Raw genomic sequence first — 20730 nt, 5'->3', positions numbered from 1 at the left:
TTTTCTTTTTTGGGTGAACTGTTGGAATTCAAAGCATCTTAGTGGTGGTCCTTCAATTCATTGTGATTCATTCACCGACTTTAAAATAGCTGGGGAATGTCTGAATGACAGTAAATGTCTAGTGTCTTTGTTTTTTGTTTTTTCCAATTGTTGATGCCAAAAAAGTATAACTGTAAGATGTAGTGTGATTTGTCATTATGAGTAGCAGGATTTTTTTTTTTTTTTTTTTTTAACATATATAATTTCTTTATATTTCATCAGCCTGGCCTAATAATTATGCAGCATTATTATCTCAATTACTTGCCCTTGACCTAGTTGATGCAAGTTGACATTTATTGTTCATAGCAGGGATAGAGAACTGGCCTTTTGAATTTTTTTTTTTTTTTTTTTTACTTAAAGTAATAGGACTAAAAGTGCAACAGCACCATCTGCTGTAAATACACAAATTATGCATACACATCAAAATGTAAAGCCATGTTCTTCAGAGCCGGGTTCAGTCTGTCTCACTGTAAGTCATTGCAAGGTCTGCCGCAACTTTTACTGGATGGAATCCAGGCTGTCGTGTTTATATTGAATTCTTATTTGAGCTCTGCAATCAGTATGCAAAGTAATTTGATGGTCCGGGTGATATCGACAGGAGCGTAGATTACTTTTATGTAATGTCCAATAAAATCACACTAGCAGTTTTATTGCAAGATGAAACGAATGTATGCTGAACATTTTGTGACAGATCATTAAAAAGTTTTGTGAAGCTAAAGCTAATTATTCTAATTATAAATTCTATTAAAACAGACGAAACCTGAAATGCTGCGAGTGGATATAGGCTATATAGTTCCTTCATTCAGAGGTCTTGGCATTGATTTGTCAGTTCCAGCGTGGATGAAGCAGACACAGCTTTCCATGAGGCCATGAACCGGAGGTCAGGTAATTTCAGAAGGCTCTTCAGATATTGCCATTTCCAACATCTGGTGGGACTGAAACAACACCTGCAGTCTTTTTTGCCCTTTTGCACTCCCTCTCCACCCATCTTCTGATGTGCTGCGGCAATTGCGTTGCATTAATAATCAATTTTTATTCCCTTTGAAATGTTCAGTCTTTGTTTTGCTCTTGCTCTGTTGAAGAACAAAGACTATAATTGCAATCTATCCATTTTATCAGATACAATCTGGCTTTGGACATCGCTCTGTCCTTTCGCATCACTTTCATCTTGTGACATTTCAGACTATCAACAAATAACACATTAATTTTTTAAAGGTTACACTGCAACAATTCAGGGTCTTTTTTTCTAGACTTGAACCTCCTAGGTCTCTGGGTCTGTTTGATTGAAGTGCCATTGCCTCTTTTCATTTCATATTGATTCAGTTATGTCCTTCATGTAGAATAATGATTCTACCCATGTAGCCTACTGGATTTATTGACCGCTGTAGTAATCTTGCTGTTATTGTTAGATTTTGATTTCTAATCCATAATGTTTAGCATAAACAAATTAGCCACGTTGGTAACATGTTGATTTTATTGCAGATGACTAGTGATACTAAGTGACTCGAGTCAATGGTCGTATTTTTATTTTCAAATGGAATTAGTTATTAGTTTCTTAGAGGTTGTAAGACATCCACAGCTGAGGCAATATGCATCCAATGCTGTACAAGAGACAACCACTGGAGGCCACTGGAGTATTAAAAAAAAAAAATAAAGGGCTTGAAACAGCATACGCAGGACACGCGGTGCTCCATCAGACAGAATGCGCCACAGAAATACTCAGAAAAAGAATAGCTTTTTATTTCTAAGTTTCTTCAGCATGCCATATATAAAACAATGAAAAATTCAATGAAAGCATTTCTGTATTACAAATGTATCACACTAGTAAACTTATTCTTGATTTCAGCGTGTTACATTCCAGTTAAGTCAAACAGGTAATGGGGGCTCATCAATGAAACATGTTTATGGCAGTCAAAAAACAAATGAATATCAGTACATCACAAAGAAAGAATTCAGATAACAGTTTTAATGACAGACTTTGACATCATGATTAAAGACCCTGTGAAATTACCTCATCTTATGCTAGCTTACTTGTAAACACAAACAAAAAATATATATATTTTAGTAGATATACACTAGAGCTGCACAATTAATTGTTAAAATACTGTGATCTCGTTTCTAACACTCAGAGAGAGCAGTTATATGTAAAAGTATGAAACAGCTTCACAAAGTCTTTTAAACCACACAGTATCTTTTTTTTTTTTTCGTTACAAACATTCTAATTATCACATAAGAACTAGGATAAAAGTTTATTTTTTGGATATAAACACTGATGCCTAGCGTTCAAAATAGAGTTAATCATCTTTTGAAAATAACTTGACATTTTAAATAAATATTGTATTATTACATCATTATACCAGTAGGTGGCGACAAGTGACTGTTAAAAATGTATTCAGCCTTGATTCATTCATTCAAGAGATTCGTTCAAAAATATTGATTCATTTAATAATGGAACAAGTGAATATTTTGAGTGAGACACTGAATCAGTCATTCAAACTGGAAAAAAACTTTAGTTTTTTTTTAAATAGACTGCAGTAATCAACATTTTGTTAACACTACTAACAAGTTACGTGTCATTTTGTTGTAGCTGTCTATTCAGAATCACGGGAGAATCGTGAACTCTGTTTTTAAACAAAACAATCATGGAGCTCTATTATAGACTTAAGATTTAAATTTGCATGGCTGTGACACAGCTATAGCCTATTGATATGAAAAAAAGGGATGAGCCCTTTGATACATCCCACCCCAGATTCTGGTTCATCAGGTGATTTCACAGGGTCTTTAAAATATTTAATAATGGCATTCAAACATAGAAGTAGCATGCCAGTACATTATGAGAATAAATTACACAGGACCAGGGACTATATACATAAAGGTGAAATATCAATATGATATAATAGTATATTTTCTACTGTAAACCTTATTACCATTTTAATGATGACTTACCGATACGTGCTAATTACTTTGGTAGTTTTTATTTGTTTTTATTTTTTTCTACTTCAGAGACAGTTTCTTAAAGTAATTTCGTGCTGAACCTAGTCTCAGACCAAAAAAATCTATTCAGATGAGAACTGCATGAGTCTGTGTCCACAAACATTTTGGGTAAACCAGTGTTTTGTTGCAAGCGTACAGCTGGAAGTATTCACAGTGGTCTTTTAAAATTGTTTATCTAAGATCAAAATACATTTTCCACAAAATTTCACAAGTAAACAAGTATGCTGCTGTCTTTAAAATTACATTTGATTTTCATATAGTTAAAAGATATAATAAATGTCAAAAATGTGATGAGGTTAACGATGTAAATATTCACATGAAAAATTCTAACTCAAATTCTGTCTGTATGCATTTTCAAAAGTATTCTTTTAATATAAAATGTTTCATACAGCATAATTAAGTAAAATCTTATAAGCATTATTTTTTTTTCCCTTTTATTCCAGTCTGTAATAGTGCTGAATATCTGAGCGAAAACAGAATGAATGGCACACGGCTGTCTAAATCTGTTGAGATGAATCCAGTGTTGACGATAGCTTTGTGTACTACGTGAAAAGAGCATTCCAAGAGTTGACATCGCAGGCCTCTCCTTGAGGTCACAGTTCAGGGACTCTGAGCCTTCAAGGCAGTTTCACGACCACCACACATGCCCCCGCCCTCCCAATGTTTAGAGGGACCTCCTAGAATAACAAGAGACAGAGGTTAATGACCAGTGTCCAACCGCAGCAAATTCCCTCCTCCGCAGTGCTCTCAGTCACACTCGGTCTACTAACAGCCCATTGCAGGTAATCTTATGAAAGAGAGAGCAAGACAGAGCCATGGGAAGCTGAGACAGGAGGCAAACTAGACTTTAATATAGCGTTTGTAACTCAGGCTGGCTAAGGAAAGAGAGGTTAACCTCATGGTGTTCGATGCCATTGTGACACAGTGGAAAACAGAAGAATGGCAGGAAATGCTTGCACTTCCTGTTCACAGTACATCATCCAAGCATTCAAGGAATATTTACAAAGTCGACTGTTTTGACATATTTAATGTTATAGAACATATCTAGGTGTTGTTGTTTTTTTATTTTTTGCAGACAACGTGGTTGGTAAGATATAGTTGGCCAAAAATGTGGATAGCTGTAAAATTCTTGTAGTATTTCAGATTCAGTACAAGTTAAGTTTAACCAAAAGGTCTTGTGGCATAATGTTGATTAGCTTGAATGGTAATTTTGAATTGTCTCTTCTTTCTTTAAAAAAGCCAAATATCTGGGTTAATTGAACTAGCGGTGCAATGCAAATGAATGGGCCACTCACGGTTTCAAAATTATAGCCACAAGATGTAAACACTATGTAGTTTACATAATTTTATTTTGAGGGAAAAACTCACAAACCTTTTCTGTGTAAAGTTATATGGAATTAACTTTTGTTGCTATGACAATGTAAAAACAAAAACCCTAAATTGCTCAAAAAAAAAAAATTAATTCTTCTAGTAACGCTTGTGTATTATTTGAGTTGTATTGTAAGGGTTTTTTATTAATTTATAAGCTTCACACTTTTAAATCTTCCAAAAACTGGTCCATTTAGCTGTATTGTAACCTCATTTCCTAGAAATAGATCTTTAAAGCAGTGGTTTTAAACCAGGACCCACTAGGGGCATCAATATTACTTCAAATCAGTGTGTGAATTGAGGGGAGGCAGGGGGATGTCCTGGACCCCCATTAACATTCCTGAATGAAATTTCATGTTTAGAACAAATCGGTTGAGCGCATGATTCAATTACCCATTCATAAAGTCATTAGTCACTTGCTTTATTTCCTTAATGAATCAGACCTTTTGAATGAATCAAATGTTTCAATGACTCACTCATTAAGGTGACTCATTGAGTCATTGAGTCACCACCTACTAGTGGTTTTAGTTTCATATTTTTAAAAGATATTTCCTAAATGTTATATTTCACCATTAATCTCATTGTGTTATTTATGCAATTTTAATTGCAGTGTAAATACATATTCGCCATCTTATTTTTGAGCCACTTGAAATTATTTTCAAAATTATTTCTTAAAATTATTTAAAGTAAGACCAAACCCAGTTTCTTATTTTAATTCACCCCATGGATATATTTCTTTTTTTTTTTTCTTTGAAGATCCAGGGTTTTCAGTGTTTTTATAAATATATGTGGAAGCCAAATTTTAAAAGTGTGATTTCTAGAATGGAATAAGAGAAGTTAATTATTAAATCAAAACTCCATGGGCATTTCAATAATGAATATACATCTTTCAAATCATGACAAGCTCTAAAATATTTAATCAGGTAGGAATTGTCCGTAGAAACATTTTTAAAAGTTTTGAATCCTTATCCAGGTTAAATCACAAACAACTGGAAAAACCACGGGGCGTTTGAACATTGTTGTCGTCAGTGGGGCCCTTGAAGTCAAAAATGTTGAAGCACTACTTTAAAGGCAGCCTGATTTGTAGATGAACTCACCTCAGTCCATTCATTGTTCTGTGCATCATAGGACTCGACACTGTTTAAGTAGGTCTGACCATCATATCCTCCGACCGCATATAACCTGTCTCCCAGCAGACACACCCCCACTGCATCCCGGGGGACACTCAGAGAGGACACTGTGGTCCATGTGTCTGTTTTGGGGTCATACCTGTGAATGCAGTACAGAACGTATGAGAGACAGAACAACTCTGCGCTAGCACTTTCAATACAAGCCGCTGGATAAAATGAGAGATAATTGCATAGAGAGGTTAAACAGCAGCCGGTCTGTAATCTAGACGATGGAAGCCTTTGAAAGCATAAGGACTATGATTATCATCCCTAACAATGAAATCTATTGTGCTTTGAGCATGCAGAGTAATAACAGAGCAATAAGTTGAAGGTTCTGATGGCCGTTGTTCGTTAATTTGGATGTCTTTTTGTTCTTAAGGTATATTTCAATTATTATTCATTTAGTCTTTTCCCTCAAGTACTTACAGCTAGTAGGTCACCTTTTACTGGGAGAATTTGTTTTTGATAGATAGATAGATAGATAGATAGATAGATAGATAGATAGATAGATAGATAGATAGACTAATTATATAATAAAAATACAGTAATATACAGGTATATTGCTTATAACGCTTATTTTGAATTAAATTTTGCAAGGTTTACACCACATTTAAATGTTTCTTGAGCATATGATTAATCAGCATATTAGAATGATTTCTGAAGGATCATGTGACACTTAAAACTGGAGTAATGATGCTGAAAATTCAGCTTTAAGTCACAGGAATAAATTACTTTTTTTTTTTTTTAAACATTTAAATTGTATTTTTGATCAATTAAATGCAGCCTTGGTAAGTTTTAAATTTTAATTATTATTACAAACTTTTAGGCTATATTTCAGATCATCACCAACAGGGGGCATCTCACACCAGATTACTGAAATACTGTGGCTAACAATGATTTCACAATGGAGTAAAGTGTGTCCAAATTTGCAAATAAACATACAAATGACAGTATTTGGCACCCACAACTATGTGCCAAGACTCACAGCCTGCTTTTGCAGGATGTTGTTGTCATTATGATTAGGTGTTGGATTTCTTTCTTCCCAGATGCTGTGCCGTGGCAGCTTACCTCTCCACACAGTCAGAGAGACGTGAACAATGGTTTGAAGCTGGTGCATCATGTCCTCCGACTGCATACAAGAAACTGTTATATGTGGCCACGCCCACTCCTCCTCTCCTCTTTGACATGGGTGCACACATACTCCATTTATTGGTGTGAGGATCAAAACATTCCATCGATCGCAGACACGAGCTTCCATCACGACCGCCAACAGCGAACAACCTATTAATACATAAAGGTTTCACCTATTATTATAACTTAATTTACTTCCATACTGTGGTGTAAAACAGGATGTTAAAAAAAAAAAAATTATTTTATACACTGGTGTAATTTTTATCATGAAAGTTGGCATACTTTGTTGGACCAATCTTCAAATATTTTTTAAAGCCTGGTTTTAGCTAAAGAAGCTATTTTGGTAATTTTTTATTTTGGTAATTTGAAATACGTTACGGAAATGTATAGTAAAACAATAATTTTGAGATAAACAAAGCATACAGGACTTGTACTTGTATATATACACAAGTACATTATTATTTAGGCAGGAATATTTTGGCTGGGGTCATTGCCAGGATGGCTGCTGTGCTGAGAGAACTAGCTTTGGCCAGTCCTGAATGAGTTTATATTCAATTATAGAGCATTTACTTCCCTCCTGCATCACCACATGCACAAGTGTCAGAAATGAACTTTTTTATTGTTAAGAGGCATTATTTATAAAGTGGCATGAAATCAAAATGTACCTTATTCATTCTCTTAATTTGTGGTACTGGTCTTACTCTGAACAAATTATCTGGGCATTTTACTTTGGGATCTTTAAGCAAAATGTTGTAACTTGCTCTTGTGATATGCTTACTTGACATCTATGACACATGCAAGGCCACACTGCAGTTAAGCAAATTGCATTGAGATCCTGTATCACTCACATTTCACAAGTCAGTCAACAATTTATAAATAAAATACCAGTTCTAGTTTTCTTTCTTGTTCGTTTTTCTGTTTCACTCAAATATTTTTCACAATATGGCAGCAAAATTGGTAACGATTTCCATTTATAAAAATATATAAAATATATTCTAAAAAAAAAAAAAAACAGTAACATTAATATTTTCCAATTTCATTTAGACAGTTTTTTTCTTTTTATTGATTATTTTTGTATTATTTGAGTTTAAAACTACTCATTGTCTTAACTGAAAAGAGAATTATATAGCTAAAATTAATTATTTGGGGGAAAAAATCTGGGTTTGCGGACTCCTGGGGGTCCAAGAAATAATGCAGAAATATATATGTCTTAAATGTCTTAAAAATATTCAAAATGTCTTTCTAAAGATTATGGTCAAAAGAAATAACTTCTATTATCTGATTGATTTTATAAGGCATGAAAACACTATTAATATGGCCAAAAAATTTGCATGATAAACTTTTTCATATGATACAATGTTGATAATTTTCACAATAAAGTGCAAGCTTTATCGTGTAGTGCAGGCTGCAATATTAATGTCTCATTTTTTCTCTTAAAAATGCACATTTGACTGTAGCTTTGAGTTGACAGTAGTAGCTTGAATTATGTAAATTTATGTTCATTATCAAAAACAGTAACATTTGTAAAAAAAAATGTAAAAAGTTTTTTTTTTTTTTTTATTAACCATTGGTTTTCCATAGTAGCATACATTTAGATCATGATAACCAGTTAAAACCACACATGCAGCACCTCAATGCCATGGTAAAAATGTAACTACAGTATATGGTTTCTATAGTATTTGTACATAAAACAGTAGTCTAAATGCATTTGTAAATGCAATGTATTTAAATGCACAAACACTATAGCTTAATCGTAAAAATACTGGAATTATATTCCATTACTCCTTTAATATGTCTATATTAATAATATTACAAAATTCGATATGAATATCCCACATTTCTGCCACAATACCATGGTGTAGTTATTGTTACTACAGTAAATTCTACAGCTTTCTGAAACATTTATCAAGCTGTTGTTATTTTATCAATGAAAATGATCTCGCTATAATTATTGTTATCAATTTATCGCCCAGGCATAAACGAAAGTAAATCTCTCTCTGTTGGACAATACACTGATGTGAAGACACTTGGACATGGCCAAGGGAAAAAAAAAAAAAGGTAGTTAATTGAGAATCTAGGTTTAGCATAAAACAATAATGTTCAATCAATAGAAGAGATTTTACAGTGTTACCAAGAATTTTTATATTATGGTGTCCTCAGATTTTGCTGAGAGTCTTGACAAGGGGTCTCTGGGTCAGAAGAGGCTGACAAACCCTGTCCTACAGAACTTCGAAAAGACACCTATGATATGTCCTGGTGAACAGACTGATCAATTAATCACTTGGAGAAGTAGGCCACTGGGCTCTAGAGGTAGCTTGAAGGGTTTGTTTTTGACCTGGTTACAGAAATGCTCCACGAGTCATCAGTCAATGTTCGGCTAGATTCAAACCCAGCCTCTGTTTTCTTGGACAGAGCTAACAGCAGCTCGCCTGTCACTCAAGTGACTTTAATGTAAAAGACACCAGAGGGTCTTTGGTCTCAGAGCCTATTAACTCCCGTCTGGCTGTACAGGGTTACGCTGTATATTGGATCCAGTACTTAATTCAGACCTCATCATGAGGAGAATCCATGGAGGAAAGCGATCAGCCACAGCACACTGGACATACTGCTATTGATTAAAAAATTAAAAAATTAAAAATAAAAAGTATTTTTACATTTTGCTTCTCTTTTTCAATAGAAAATAAAGCATTTTTTTCATAAAAATTTATAGTTGAAAAAAAATTTTTAAATTAAAAATCCCCATACTACAATATAACAGTGGTAATATAGCACAGTATCCCCTTTCTACGGTGGCCGGGAAGTGCAAAACAACATTACAAAGTGTGAAACACTTTTACGAAGCTCGAGACAAATTTACATTTTGGAAAACATTTTTAACTATCATAAAACACAATTACATGGGAAAAACACTTTTACCAAGGACGAAACAAATTTACATTTTAGAAAACAAATTAACAAGACGCAAAACACTTTTACCAGTCCCGAAACAAATTTACAATGACAGATTCTTCACGGAAAGGGAATGTACCACACACCGGAAGTGACGCGGTGAAAGGTGGTGTTGTCGGTGAGCGCGGTAAATTCGTGTTGTGGTTGTGGAGTAAATGCCGTAAATAAAGTTTATGGTGACCGAACATGGACTGCGGCCGAGGGATGTTTTGCCAGTTTTGTAGTGATGTAAAAATGAAGCTTTGCGAAGCACCAAGGCTTCCCCTCAACTGTATTGTAAAAAGGTTCATTACTCGAAGCTTTTCAAAACGATGCACACTAACGACATCTTGTGGTCAAAAGGTGGAAATAGCTGCCTTTGCGTCCCGGACGACCCAGCCATTTTTGGATTGTTTCAGATAATAAATCAGTTTGTGCTATGAAAATAAAACAAAGAAAGTATTAACGCTATATAAATTAATCTTTTACATGTCAGTCATTGTTTTACACAATATATGCATAAATGATCAAAATAAAAGAAGATTATCAGAATGGTCAGCTGAAGTGATTGTGAAGCGGGAACTAATACAAAATGAACATGCACAAAACTACAGATGCATATATTTATTCGTATATTGATTCATTCTTATCAAAGAAGTGAGTGACACTTCAAACTGCGCAAGTGGTTCACGTTATTTGAAACAGAATACGAAGCAGTCACGTGGTTCTGTGTGAAAACGAAGCTTCGGACGTCACAGATCACGTGGTTTTGGCAAAATGAATCAAGCTCCGGTACAGTGCTTCACTGCCAGATGCTTTGTTTTTTTGATACAGGCTTCGAAGCCTCGGTGTCGAATGTCACATCACTACCGTTTTGTGGCAAACACATGAGCAGCTTAACACTGTCCGGCTGTCGAGACGTCCCTGTGTTTCCGTCTGGTTCGCGTCGTTTAGAAACTCCAAACACCGACCACACGTACAGCAAAACCACCTTAAGCTGCTCATGTGTTTGCCACAAAACGGGCAAAACATCCGTCGGCCGCAGTCCATGTTCGGTCACCATAAACTTTATTTACGGCATTTACTCCACAACCACAACACGAATTTACCGCGCTCACCAACAACACCACCTTTCACCGCGTCACTTCCGGTGTGTGGTACATTCCCTTTCCGTGAAGAATCTGTCATTGTAAATTTGTTTCGGGAATGGTAAAAGTGTTTTGCGTCTTGTTAATTTGTTTTCTAAAATGTAAATTTGTTTCGTCCTTGGTAAAAGTGTTTTTCCCATGTAATTGTGTTTTATGATAGTTAAAAATGTTTTCCAAAATGTAAATTTGTCTCGAGCTTCGTAAAAGTGTTTCACACTTTGTAATGTTGTTTTGCACTTCCCGGCCACCGTACCTTTCCAATCTTAAGTCCCCCTGCAATCACTAATAATATCCCTTAAAACTTATTTCTGATGATCGAAATTATATGCAAATGATTTTTCCTGTGAAAAAAAAAAAAACGTCATGCCTTAAGCCGGGCTTACACTGTGCGATTTCTTAAAAGTCCTTTAGGATTGTACTTGTCAGACTAGGAACATGATGATTATGTCACACTGTGAGATCTCAGTTGTCCTTAATGTCAGACTGTACGACAGTCAAGACGAGTTAAAAACGGGTGCGCGCAAGAAAACTTGTCCGGAGTTTTACATTATCACCCCTACACGTCCAGTGACCGCGAGCTGAATTGCACGCGGGAACGAAATGTTGACTGTCATGAAAAGTATACGAACGGCGGCAGAAGAGTTTCAAAACGAAATCTAAAAGCGCCTGTTTTAAAAATATTTTGGATTTTGGAAAAGCCTGTTGACCTGCCATTTATTTGGTTCCACAGTATTTGCTGACTTTTATTTTATTTAAACTGTGATTTTTTTTCCCCTCCATTATTTTACATCAAGGTGTATGCAGTCAGTGCCTTCAAACTTTCTCAATGTTTTGCTAATTCTACGTTTTATAATTATTTGTTACTCAGTCTTTACTGATTTTCAGTTTTGTATACCTATTTAAAATTTGTAAGTTATTTGTCATTTTATATTAGGCATATAGCATGGTGTATTTTTATTCGTTTTGTTAATAAAAGTTTTGATGCCGAATTTCCTGCTAATTTAAAAGTGAAAGTAAAATGCGCACGGTGCTTTTACAAGCTATATAAGCAAAGGAAAATGGGAAAACTCAAACAAACTAAAAACAAACAACTTCTCAATGCCGAATTGCCGAAAATGTGAAAGTGAAAGTAAAATGTGCAAGGAGCTTTTACAATTCATTTAAAACTGAATGAAAAGAGGGAAAACTCAAATGACCACGGTGATACCGGTGTTGTCACATGTCCATTAGCCGGTGGGAAAATTTCCTTACAGTCACAACCCCCTATGCATTTCTCTATAAAAGGCACGCCCATAATGTGGAAATGGCGAGTCAGGCATATAATGGCATTCGGCAACTTCATCTTTCCAGCCGACACTGACTGAGAAAGCACTTATTAATAAATAATTAAAATGTCGTCTTTTTCCCGATGCATTCATAATCATTACTTTAGCCGGTGCTTTGCGGCAAGCTTTATGCGTGCGCTTGAGCGCGGAATAGGCTATAATACGCCTAAATGCCTATATTAAAGGATGGTTTAGGTTATTATACAAATCAATTTAATATAAATGTGCGACTAGTTGACTAGAAAAATCTTTATGGGGCAGGCCTACTTGGCACAATTGCACCGATCCATTTTTAAAATAAAATCATGTCACATTGTAGCCTATTGCATTGCAATAGTTATGCATGAGTCAAATGTTTTTATTTAATTAAATTTTTTATGGGGGTGCTATGGGGGTGCTTTGGTTTTTCTTGGGGGTGCTGGAGCACCTGCTAGCCCCTCCCTCGCGCCGCCCATGATTATAGGAATCTTTTAGGATTTACAAAATTTGTCCCAGACGACCAAATCGTTGCCAAAATCGCACAGTGTGAGCCGGGCTTTAGAATGGCTTTAATATAACTCATTTTGTAGACACGAAATATGCAAATTAGTGCCCACCTCCACTCAATCACACCAGCTCAGACCTGCTCTCACACTTTCACTCAGTTAACTGTAGTAGTAAACGCTACACAGCAGGCATTTTTGTGTATTACAACACGCAATCAGTTTTTTAAATGGTTCAAGTCAATAAAGAACATCTAGAGTCCCCGGCGCCTTTGAATTCAGCAATATATGTTTGCAATATATGTTTGCACCAGAAACTGACTCCGAAGAAGAAGACAGGGTCGTCTACAAGCTGATGTATCAGAATGGTAATGTAGATATTGCACTCTATAACATCAGGCACATAACTATAAGTGATATCATTAGCGTTTGGTTTGACTATGTTATCAAACATGAAATGATAGAGATATGAAAAGCCCTATCCCGCAAGTTGATGGGATTGTTTACATGTGTGTGATGGTAGTAAACGGGCTGTTTCAAAATGCATTATTGAGACTCTTTGGTTCACTGCAGTTTTAAGTAGAAAATGCTCAGCAGTGGTGTTAACTGATGAATTTGAACATGGTTTGTCTTTAATCATATTAAAAACATCAAACACAACACTGAAAACTTAATTTCCACCACAGGTCTTTAGTTTTGATAGATTTTCAGTTATACTGTAAGGAACAGCATTTTTTTCTCCACTCAATTATGATAGAGTGAAGGCAGGGACTAATTTGCATATTCATAGTTCTACGTGTACTAAATGAGGTAAGGCTGTAAAGCAATTTTTCAGCAGTTGACTGACAAATTGCTTTGTTCCTCTTTGGTATATTGAATACAAATTTGAATAAAAGCTAAATACATGTAAATGTTTTAAAATGATATCGTAGCTCAACAATGCTACAAAAATATAAGACAAAATGAATTCCTTACTTTCCATTGAGAGCAGTGACTCCGACGGTGCTGCGCGGTGTGGACATACTGGCCACGTAATTCCACTGCCTCGCCTGGGGGTCCCACCTTTCTACTGTGTTCAAATAGCTCCATCCGTCATGGCCTCCTACTGCATACATGGGCCCCTCCAGCACAGCAATTCCTTTACAAACAAATAAATAAATAAATAAAACAAAAAGTAAGACTGGCCTCAGCCTTTAGCGGTGCACGCCATACATCAGACAAACACACAATTCAATAGCGAGTGTCTGTCTTTGTCTCCGTGATGTAGCGAAATCGGCAAATGTCAAAATTTTAAATGGTAATAAGATGGAATTAATTTCAAGAGCTTTTCCTTCTTAAGCAGATATCGGTAGCTAAAGACATTCTTCTGGTGCGACCCTAAGGACAGCAGCCCTAAGACGCTGTGGTAAGCATTAAGTATTCATGGTGCATCTCGCTGCTCCCTTTACAGCAAGGGTCTCTCGTGTTTCTGTTATAAATCTCTGGCTGTCGCTTTTGGGGTCCTGACATATAAATCGTCTTTTGACCGACATTTTGGTTATGATATTGCAGTGCACTTTATAGGCCTCAATGAGCAACCTTTGAGTGTCAGTTTTATGGGATTATTGTACAGTGCATTTTCTCTGCGAGTTTAAATTACCTGCCATATTTTTTATACACGTTTTTATGTGCAGCCCAGATTGCCTTTGTTAATTTATACACAGTTGCTTTGATGTTTGACCATCCGGTTACTTTTATTGTTATTTCTTGAGGCACTGGTGTTGGAGCCACACAATTTCTATTATGCCCCAGCTGGTTTGCCTTTTTTATGGCGTGTTTATAGAAATAGATGCACAAAAATAAGTTTTCCCTTTGTTTTGTAACAAATAAAATTAAATTTTCAACTGAATTTAAATTAGTGTATTTGGTGCCTAGATTATTAACTGGAACAAGTGAAACTCCTTGTCATGAAAGGCAACACAGTTACTACTACAACACTATTGCTACTCATTTTCTTTTTACAGAAAAGAAAGAATCTGTACTAAACATGCTAAACAGCACCACATGTTGGCTGCACCTCCTGGTAAAAATTTTGCAAATGCAATGAGAATGTGGACTAAAAGTGTATAATAACAAGTTTCCTTTCTCTGTTGAACAAAAACATGATATTTTGCAGAATTCTGGTAACCAAACAGTTGACGGTAGTCTTTATCTGCTTGTTTCCGGGTCCAAGCCTCTACTCATTTCTCTTGAGAAAACTATCTCAACAGCTGTTTATAAGCCCTGTTTATTTATATTACACATTAATAGCTAAACATTTAAAAACTCTACGGCAGGGGTCACCACACTCGGTCCTGGAGGGCCGGTGCTCCAACCTGCCTCAATTCACCTGCATTGAAGTTTCAAGTATACCAAGCAAGACCTTGATTAGCTGGTTCAGGTGTGTTTGATTAGGGTTGGAGCTAAACTCTGCAGGACACCGGCCCTCCAGGAACAAGTTTGTTGACCCCTGCCCTACGGTGTATACTAAGTCTCCGTGCTCACAATGTTCCAGACAAAATATTTTAATGATTTATAAAAGATGAATCATTTTCTTTCCATCTGGGATTTCAGTATGGAGATAAATGTTAGGATTCAAATTTTTGGTAGTATTACATCACATTGTGAGTGTATATTAGCACCATTTGTTGCTTTGTTGTGGCATCTGATAGAGGTTTTGGACCTGAAAGTGGCAATGCTTGACGTCAGACTTCACAATGGTAATGGTAATGGACTTTGATGGTAATAGCTACCATCAACTGATTAGTTACCAGCATTCTGCAAAATCTTTTGTGTTCAACAGCTGAAATAAATTCAAACAGGTTTAGAACAACTTCAGGGTGAATAAATGCCAGAATCTCTTTAAGCTTGTTTTGTGTTTTAGTTAGGGCTTGGATAATTAAGCCAATTAGAAACAATTAACTATTTTGAAATATTTTTTCATTGAAGGACACAAAATTTTGTAGCATTTCAAAACAGCGTGACATCTAGTAGTTGTGGCCTAATGGTTAGGGAGTCGGGCTTGTAACCTGAAGGTTGCTGGTTCGATTCTCGCGCCGGCAGGAATTGAAGGTGGGGATTGTGAATGAACAGCACTCTCTCCACCTTCGACACCATGACTAAGGTGCCCTTGAGCAAGGCACCGAACCCCTAATTGCTCCCTGGGTGCTGGAGCAATAGCTGCCCACTGCTCCGGGTGTGTGTTCACTGTGTGTGCGCATTTGTTCACTACTCACTGCTGTGTGTGTGCACTTGGATGGGTTAAATGCAGAGCGCTAATTTCGAGTATGGGTCACCATACTTGACAATACGTCGCTAACTTAATCTGCAGAAATCATGTGCCTTGGCCAGTTTAATATGCCCTCTAAACTCTGATTCAAGACAAAAAAAGACAATTTTGAACTTTCAAATTCTTATGCGGCAGTATTTTAAAAGCATCCAGTCACTAAACCAGACTTAGGGTGGTAGCGTTTTAACCATATCATAACTATATTTCATAGGCATTTGGGTTTCATTTAAAATTGTTATGATTTTGAAAGAAAAAAATATGTTTTAGAGTAAGCAAAACCACACAGGGACTCACATGATTTTCTGGCAAACATGCTCTGCTGTCAGAGATCACATGCTTTTGGTAAAAACTACTCAAGCTACAATAGTGACTTAATTTAAAAAGTGTTTTTTGTTTTTGACAAGCTTTGGAGCTTTGATGTGAAATGTAACATCGCTATCAAGTTATGTTATTCGTCTTCCTCCTTTACAAATCGCTTCCTCATGCTCGTTTTGTCTTTTAAAACTGGACCAGAGTGAACAAAAAAAAAAAACATTATTGTCAACGTTATCAGCTTTAAAGTTAGGCACAAAATAACATATAATCTCCCTAATGCAAAAAACAAAAAACTTTATACGTTAATTAAGTTTCAGACTGTGACTGACTGCTTTTGATAAACTGAGACAGTTGACACGACATGTTCTTAAATTTCCTCGGGCTGTAATCTGCAGGGGCGTCATTTCTGTTCAGTCGCGTTCAGCTGCTTTTCAGCGTTTTGTGCCATGAACCGTTTCTAAGAGTGTCAAGAGTCAAAATATTTCAAAACACACACGGAGACGTCTGTGATCTGTTCCATTCTGCTCCGTCTAGCTACTGCTGAACCAAAACACGTCATGTGTGAATATCAATGAAACCAATATCGTTTGGTGCGTGAATATTAATTGAGTCATGCAGACATGGCTTGGTAACCTAGAAAGTACAGCCAATTAGCCAAATAAATTAATAAATATTCATTCATGAACTATGCCCTCATAATAGTAGGATTTCTTCTTCTTCACAAGCTGATTAGCAATGTATTCCTTTCAGCTAATAAGTTAGATCTTCTAGGTGAACATAGCTTCTTTAATATTAATGAGCAAAGCCTTAAATTATTAAATGCTTAAATTATTAGTTAAAATACATTTAAAATATATGAAATATGGACATAATGAATGTTCGATCAAGATCTTTTCGAATATTTTCATAATGAGAAATTACTGATATGTTAACTATGTAATTTTTTTTTAGGACTAGTTAGACTTTCAAAGTTAAGGGCTGATGTTGTTTAATTATTTATTACATTTATACCGTATTTGTCACATTTATACAGTGACACAGAATGAAGCAAATTTAATTACTAAACATTACTGTGTAACAATTATTCATATAAACTGTGTAATAAGATTACGCAAACATCTGAAGCATTCATAAAACACACCTAATCCGTGTCTGTGGGTTGACATTGGCGGCATGGTGGACCACACTTTAGTGATTGGGTTGTAGCACTCCACCATGTTAGAGGTCTTGAGTCCATCCCTTCCTCCAACCACATAGAGCTTGTTATCGATCACTGCCACCCCGAACTGAAGTCTTCGCCCATTCATGCTACCAACTTGGATCCATCTGTTTGTGCGAAGGTCGTATTTCTCTATTGTTGTAGACCCTAAAAGTAGACAGAGACTCTAGAGTTTATTGTTAGTTAAAGAGTTGTATGCTGCTATGCTAATAGCGGTTTTACTGTACAAAATTTCTGTTTTGATGGCAGTAAGAGATATAAGAAAAGAAAACTAAGTAATGGTCTGCCTTTGAGACGTCCATACTTCCAACCAGGGCTCGTACAAGATGCTTTAAGTATTTCAATCTGACTCTTTGTCATTTAAGTCCTGGAAAACCATTGAAAACAGCCTTTATGAAAAAGGTACTTGAAAAATTAAAAACAATATATATGAAAAGTGTTAAATTTTTTCAAGAACATCATTAAAATAAAGTTGGCGGAAACTCGCCCTCCCTCTGCCGAGGCTGTCAATTTTTTGTTCTGTCATATCTATCATATTGTCCAAACATACGTGAGAATGTGTGCATGTGCGTATGTATATATTCATTTATGTATTTTATAACAGTACGAATAGTAATTTTATTAACATCTTTAGACTGTTTAAAAATACTACACACCAAAGATGTTGCTGAATTATACACTTATCTAATTTGATATATTTTTTGTCATAACTTATGATTAATTTTTTTGTCATAGCTTATTCATTCATTCACATTTATTTGTATAGCACTTTTCACTATACTTATTGTTTCAAAGCAGCTTTACAGTAAATGCATGTGTCTACATTACACTTTAGAGTGATCTGTTTTCAGAGTTGACTGAAAGTAATGTCCATTTCAGAAATTAACAGTTTAAGATAATAGAAATCATGCAGTCAGTTAATATGTATTAATTTTAGTCAAAAACAATGAGCTTGTTAAAGCAATTCGTATAAGTGTGATCATAATGTTTACATAATGTGGACATTTAGAGGCTTATAAATGTAGTTTTTCTTTACAATTGAGTAGTGTATTCTGGATTGTTATGATACATACAGTATCTCACAGAAGTGAGTACACCCCTCACATATTTGTAAATAATTTATTATATCTTTTCATGTGACAACACTGAAGAAATGACACTTTGCTACAATGTAAAGTAGTGAGTGTACAGCTTGTATAACAGTGTAAATTTGCTGTCCCCTCAAAATAACTCAACACACAGCCATTAATGTCTAAACCGCTGGCCACAAAAGTGAGTACACCCCTAAGTGAAAATGTCCAAATTGGGCCCAAAGTGTCAATATTTTGTGTGGCCACCATTATTTTCCAGCACTGCCTTAACCCTCTTGAGCATGGAGTTCACCAGAGCTTCACATGTTGCCACTGGAGTCCTCTTCCACTCCTCCATGACGACATCACGGAGCTGGTGGATGTTAGAGACCTTGTGCTGCTCCACCTTCTGTTTGAAGATGCCCCACAGATGCTCAATAGGGTTTAGATCTGGAGACATGCTTGGCCAGTCCATCACCTTTACCCTCAGCTTCTTTAGCAAGGCAGTGGTCGTCTTGGAGGATTGTTTGGGGTCGTTATCATGTTGGAATAGAAGGGAGGGGATCATGCTCTGCTTCAGTATGTCACAGTACATGTTGGCATTCATGGTTCCCTCAATGAACTGTAGATCCCCAGTGCCGGCAGCACTCATGCAGCCCCAGACCATGACACTCCCACCACCATGCTTGACTGTAGGCAAGACACACTTGTCTTTGTACTCCTCACCTGGTTGCCGCCACACACGCTTGACACCATCTGAACCAAGTAAGTTTATCTTGGTCTCATCAGACCACAGGACATGGTTCCAGTAATCCATGTCCTTAGTCTGCTTGTCTTCAGCAAACTGTTTGCAGGCTTTTTTGTGCATCATCTTTAGAAGAGGCTTCCTTCTGGGACGACAGCCATGCAGACCAATTTGATGCAGTGTGCGGCGTATGGTCTGAGAACTGACAGGCTGACCCCCCACCCCTTCAACCTCTGCAGCAATGCTGGCAGCATTCATATGTCTATTTCCCAAACACAACCTCTGGATATGACGCTGAGCATGTGCACTCAACTTCTTTGGTTGACCATGGCGAAGCCTGTTCTGAGTGTCCTGTTAAACCGCTGTATGGTCTTGGCCACCATGCTGCAGCTCAGTTTCAGGGTCTTGGCAATCTTCTTATAGCCTACGCCATCTTTATGTAGAGCAACAATTCTTTTTTTCAGATCCTCAGAGAGTTCTTTGCCATGAGGTGCCATGTTGAACTTCCAGTGACCAGTATGAGAGAGTGAGAGCGATAACACCAAATTTAACACACCTGCTCCCCATTCACACCTGAGACCTTGTAACACTAACGAGTCACATGACACCGCGGAGAGAAAATGGCTAATTAGGCCCAATTTGGACATTTTCACTTAGGGGTGTACTCACTTTTGTGGCCAGCGGTTTAGACATTAATGGCTGTGTGTTGAGTTATTTTGAGGGGCAGCAAATTTGCATATTTGTTATACAAGCTGTATACTCACTACTTTACATTGTAGCAAAGTGTCATTTCTTCAGTGTTGTCACATGAAAAGATAATAAAATATTTACAAACATGTGAGGGGTGTACTCACTTCTGTGAGATACTGTATATGGCCTTTTCTATGATTGGCCAGTTTGTTGTGATTGTTTCAGTTATATACTGAATTGAATACATTAATATTCAAAGGTGTTAACTGTGATCTTACACTGCAAAATGATAACTTATAAAAGGATTCAATTCATCACAATTATTTAATGAATGAAGCACCCCAAAAAAATATGACAGAGCCCTAAATAAGACAATTAATCATCAAAGCCCTAAAACTGAAATTAAGCATTTATTAAGCAATTATTTTTAGACAATTAATCATCAGCCAAATGAAAAAATTGTAACAGCCCTAATTTTTATCTATTTACCTTTTTAAGAATTTGAAAGATAATAAAGATATTGTTTGATAAGTGATATCTCTGTAACCCTTGAAAACCTTGAAAGTCCTGGAATTTCATTTTACAGTATCGGTACAAACCCTGTCCAACAGCATAGAGCGATCCAACAGTGGATTTCCGTGGTTTCGTTCTTGGGCTCTGTAGCATGGGACGGCGCTCTGGCAAAAGATGGTACTTCATGGCTTCCATCAGGAGCTTCTGGCATTCCAGGTCTTCTGAAAACATCTTATTGTTTTCCAGATCAGCAAGAAGCTACATCAAAAAAAATTAAATAAAATAGT

At 36.3% G+C, this 20730-nt stretch overlaps 1 protein-coding gene across 5 annotated transcripts in view; it reads right to left on the bottom strand.

The window, feature by feature from the left end:
* Positions 1–1755: 1755 nt before the first annotated feature.
* klhl4 (kelch-like family member 4) overlaps positions 1756–20730 on the bottom strand; it is a 43276-nt gene continuing 24301 nt past the window's right edge. For all 5 annotated transcript variants that reach the window (XM_058797827.1, XM_058797828.1, XM_058797824.1 and 2 more), the window contains 6 exons: positions 20530–20701; positions 17348–17572; positions 13560–13722; positions 6639–6851; positions 5499–5670; positions 1756–3710 (listed from right to left, as the gene is read on the bottom strand). In XM_058797827.1, coding sequence (XP_058653810.1) covers positions 3651–3710; positions 5499–5670; positions 6639–6851; positions 13560–13722; positions 17348–17572; positions 20530–20701 — 1005 coding nt within the window. In that variant the 3' untranslated portion in view covers positions 1756–3650. The remainder of the gene's footprint in view (positions 3711–5498; positions 5671–6638; positions 6852–13559; positions 13723–17347; positions 17573–20529; positions 20702–20730) is intronic.

The sequence above is a fragment of the Onychostoma macrolepis genome, chromosome 14, assembly GCF_012432095.1.
Source record: "Onychostoma macrolepis isolate SWU-2019 chromosome 14, ASM1243209v1, whole genome shotgun sequence".
NCBI lineage: Eukaryota > Metazoa > Chordata > Actinopteri > Cypriniformes > Cyprinidae > Onychostoma > Onychostoma macrolepis.
This window is presented reverse-complemented; position numbering and strand designations above follow the sequence as displayed.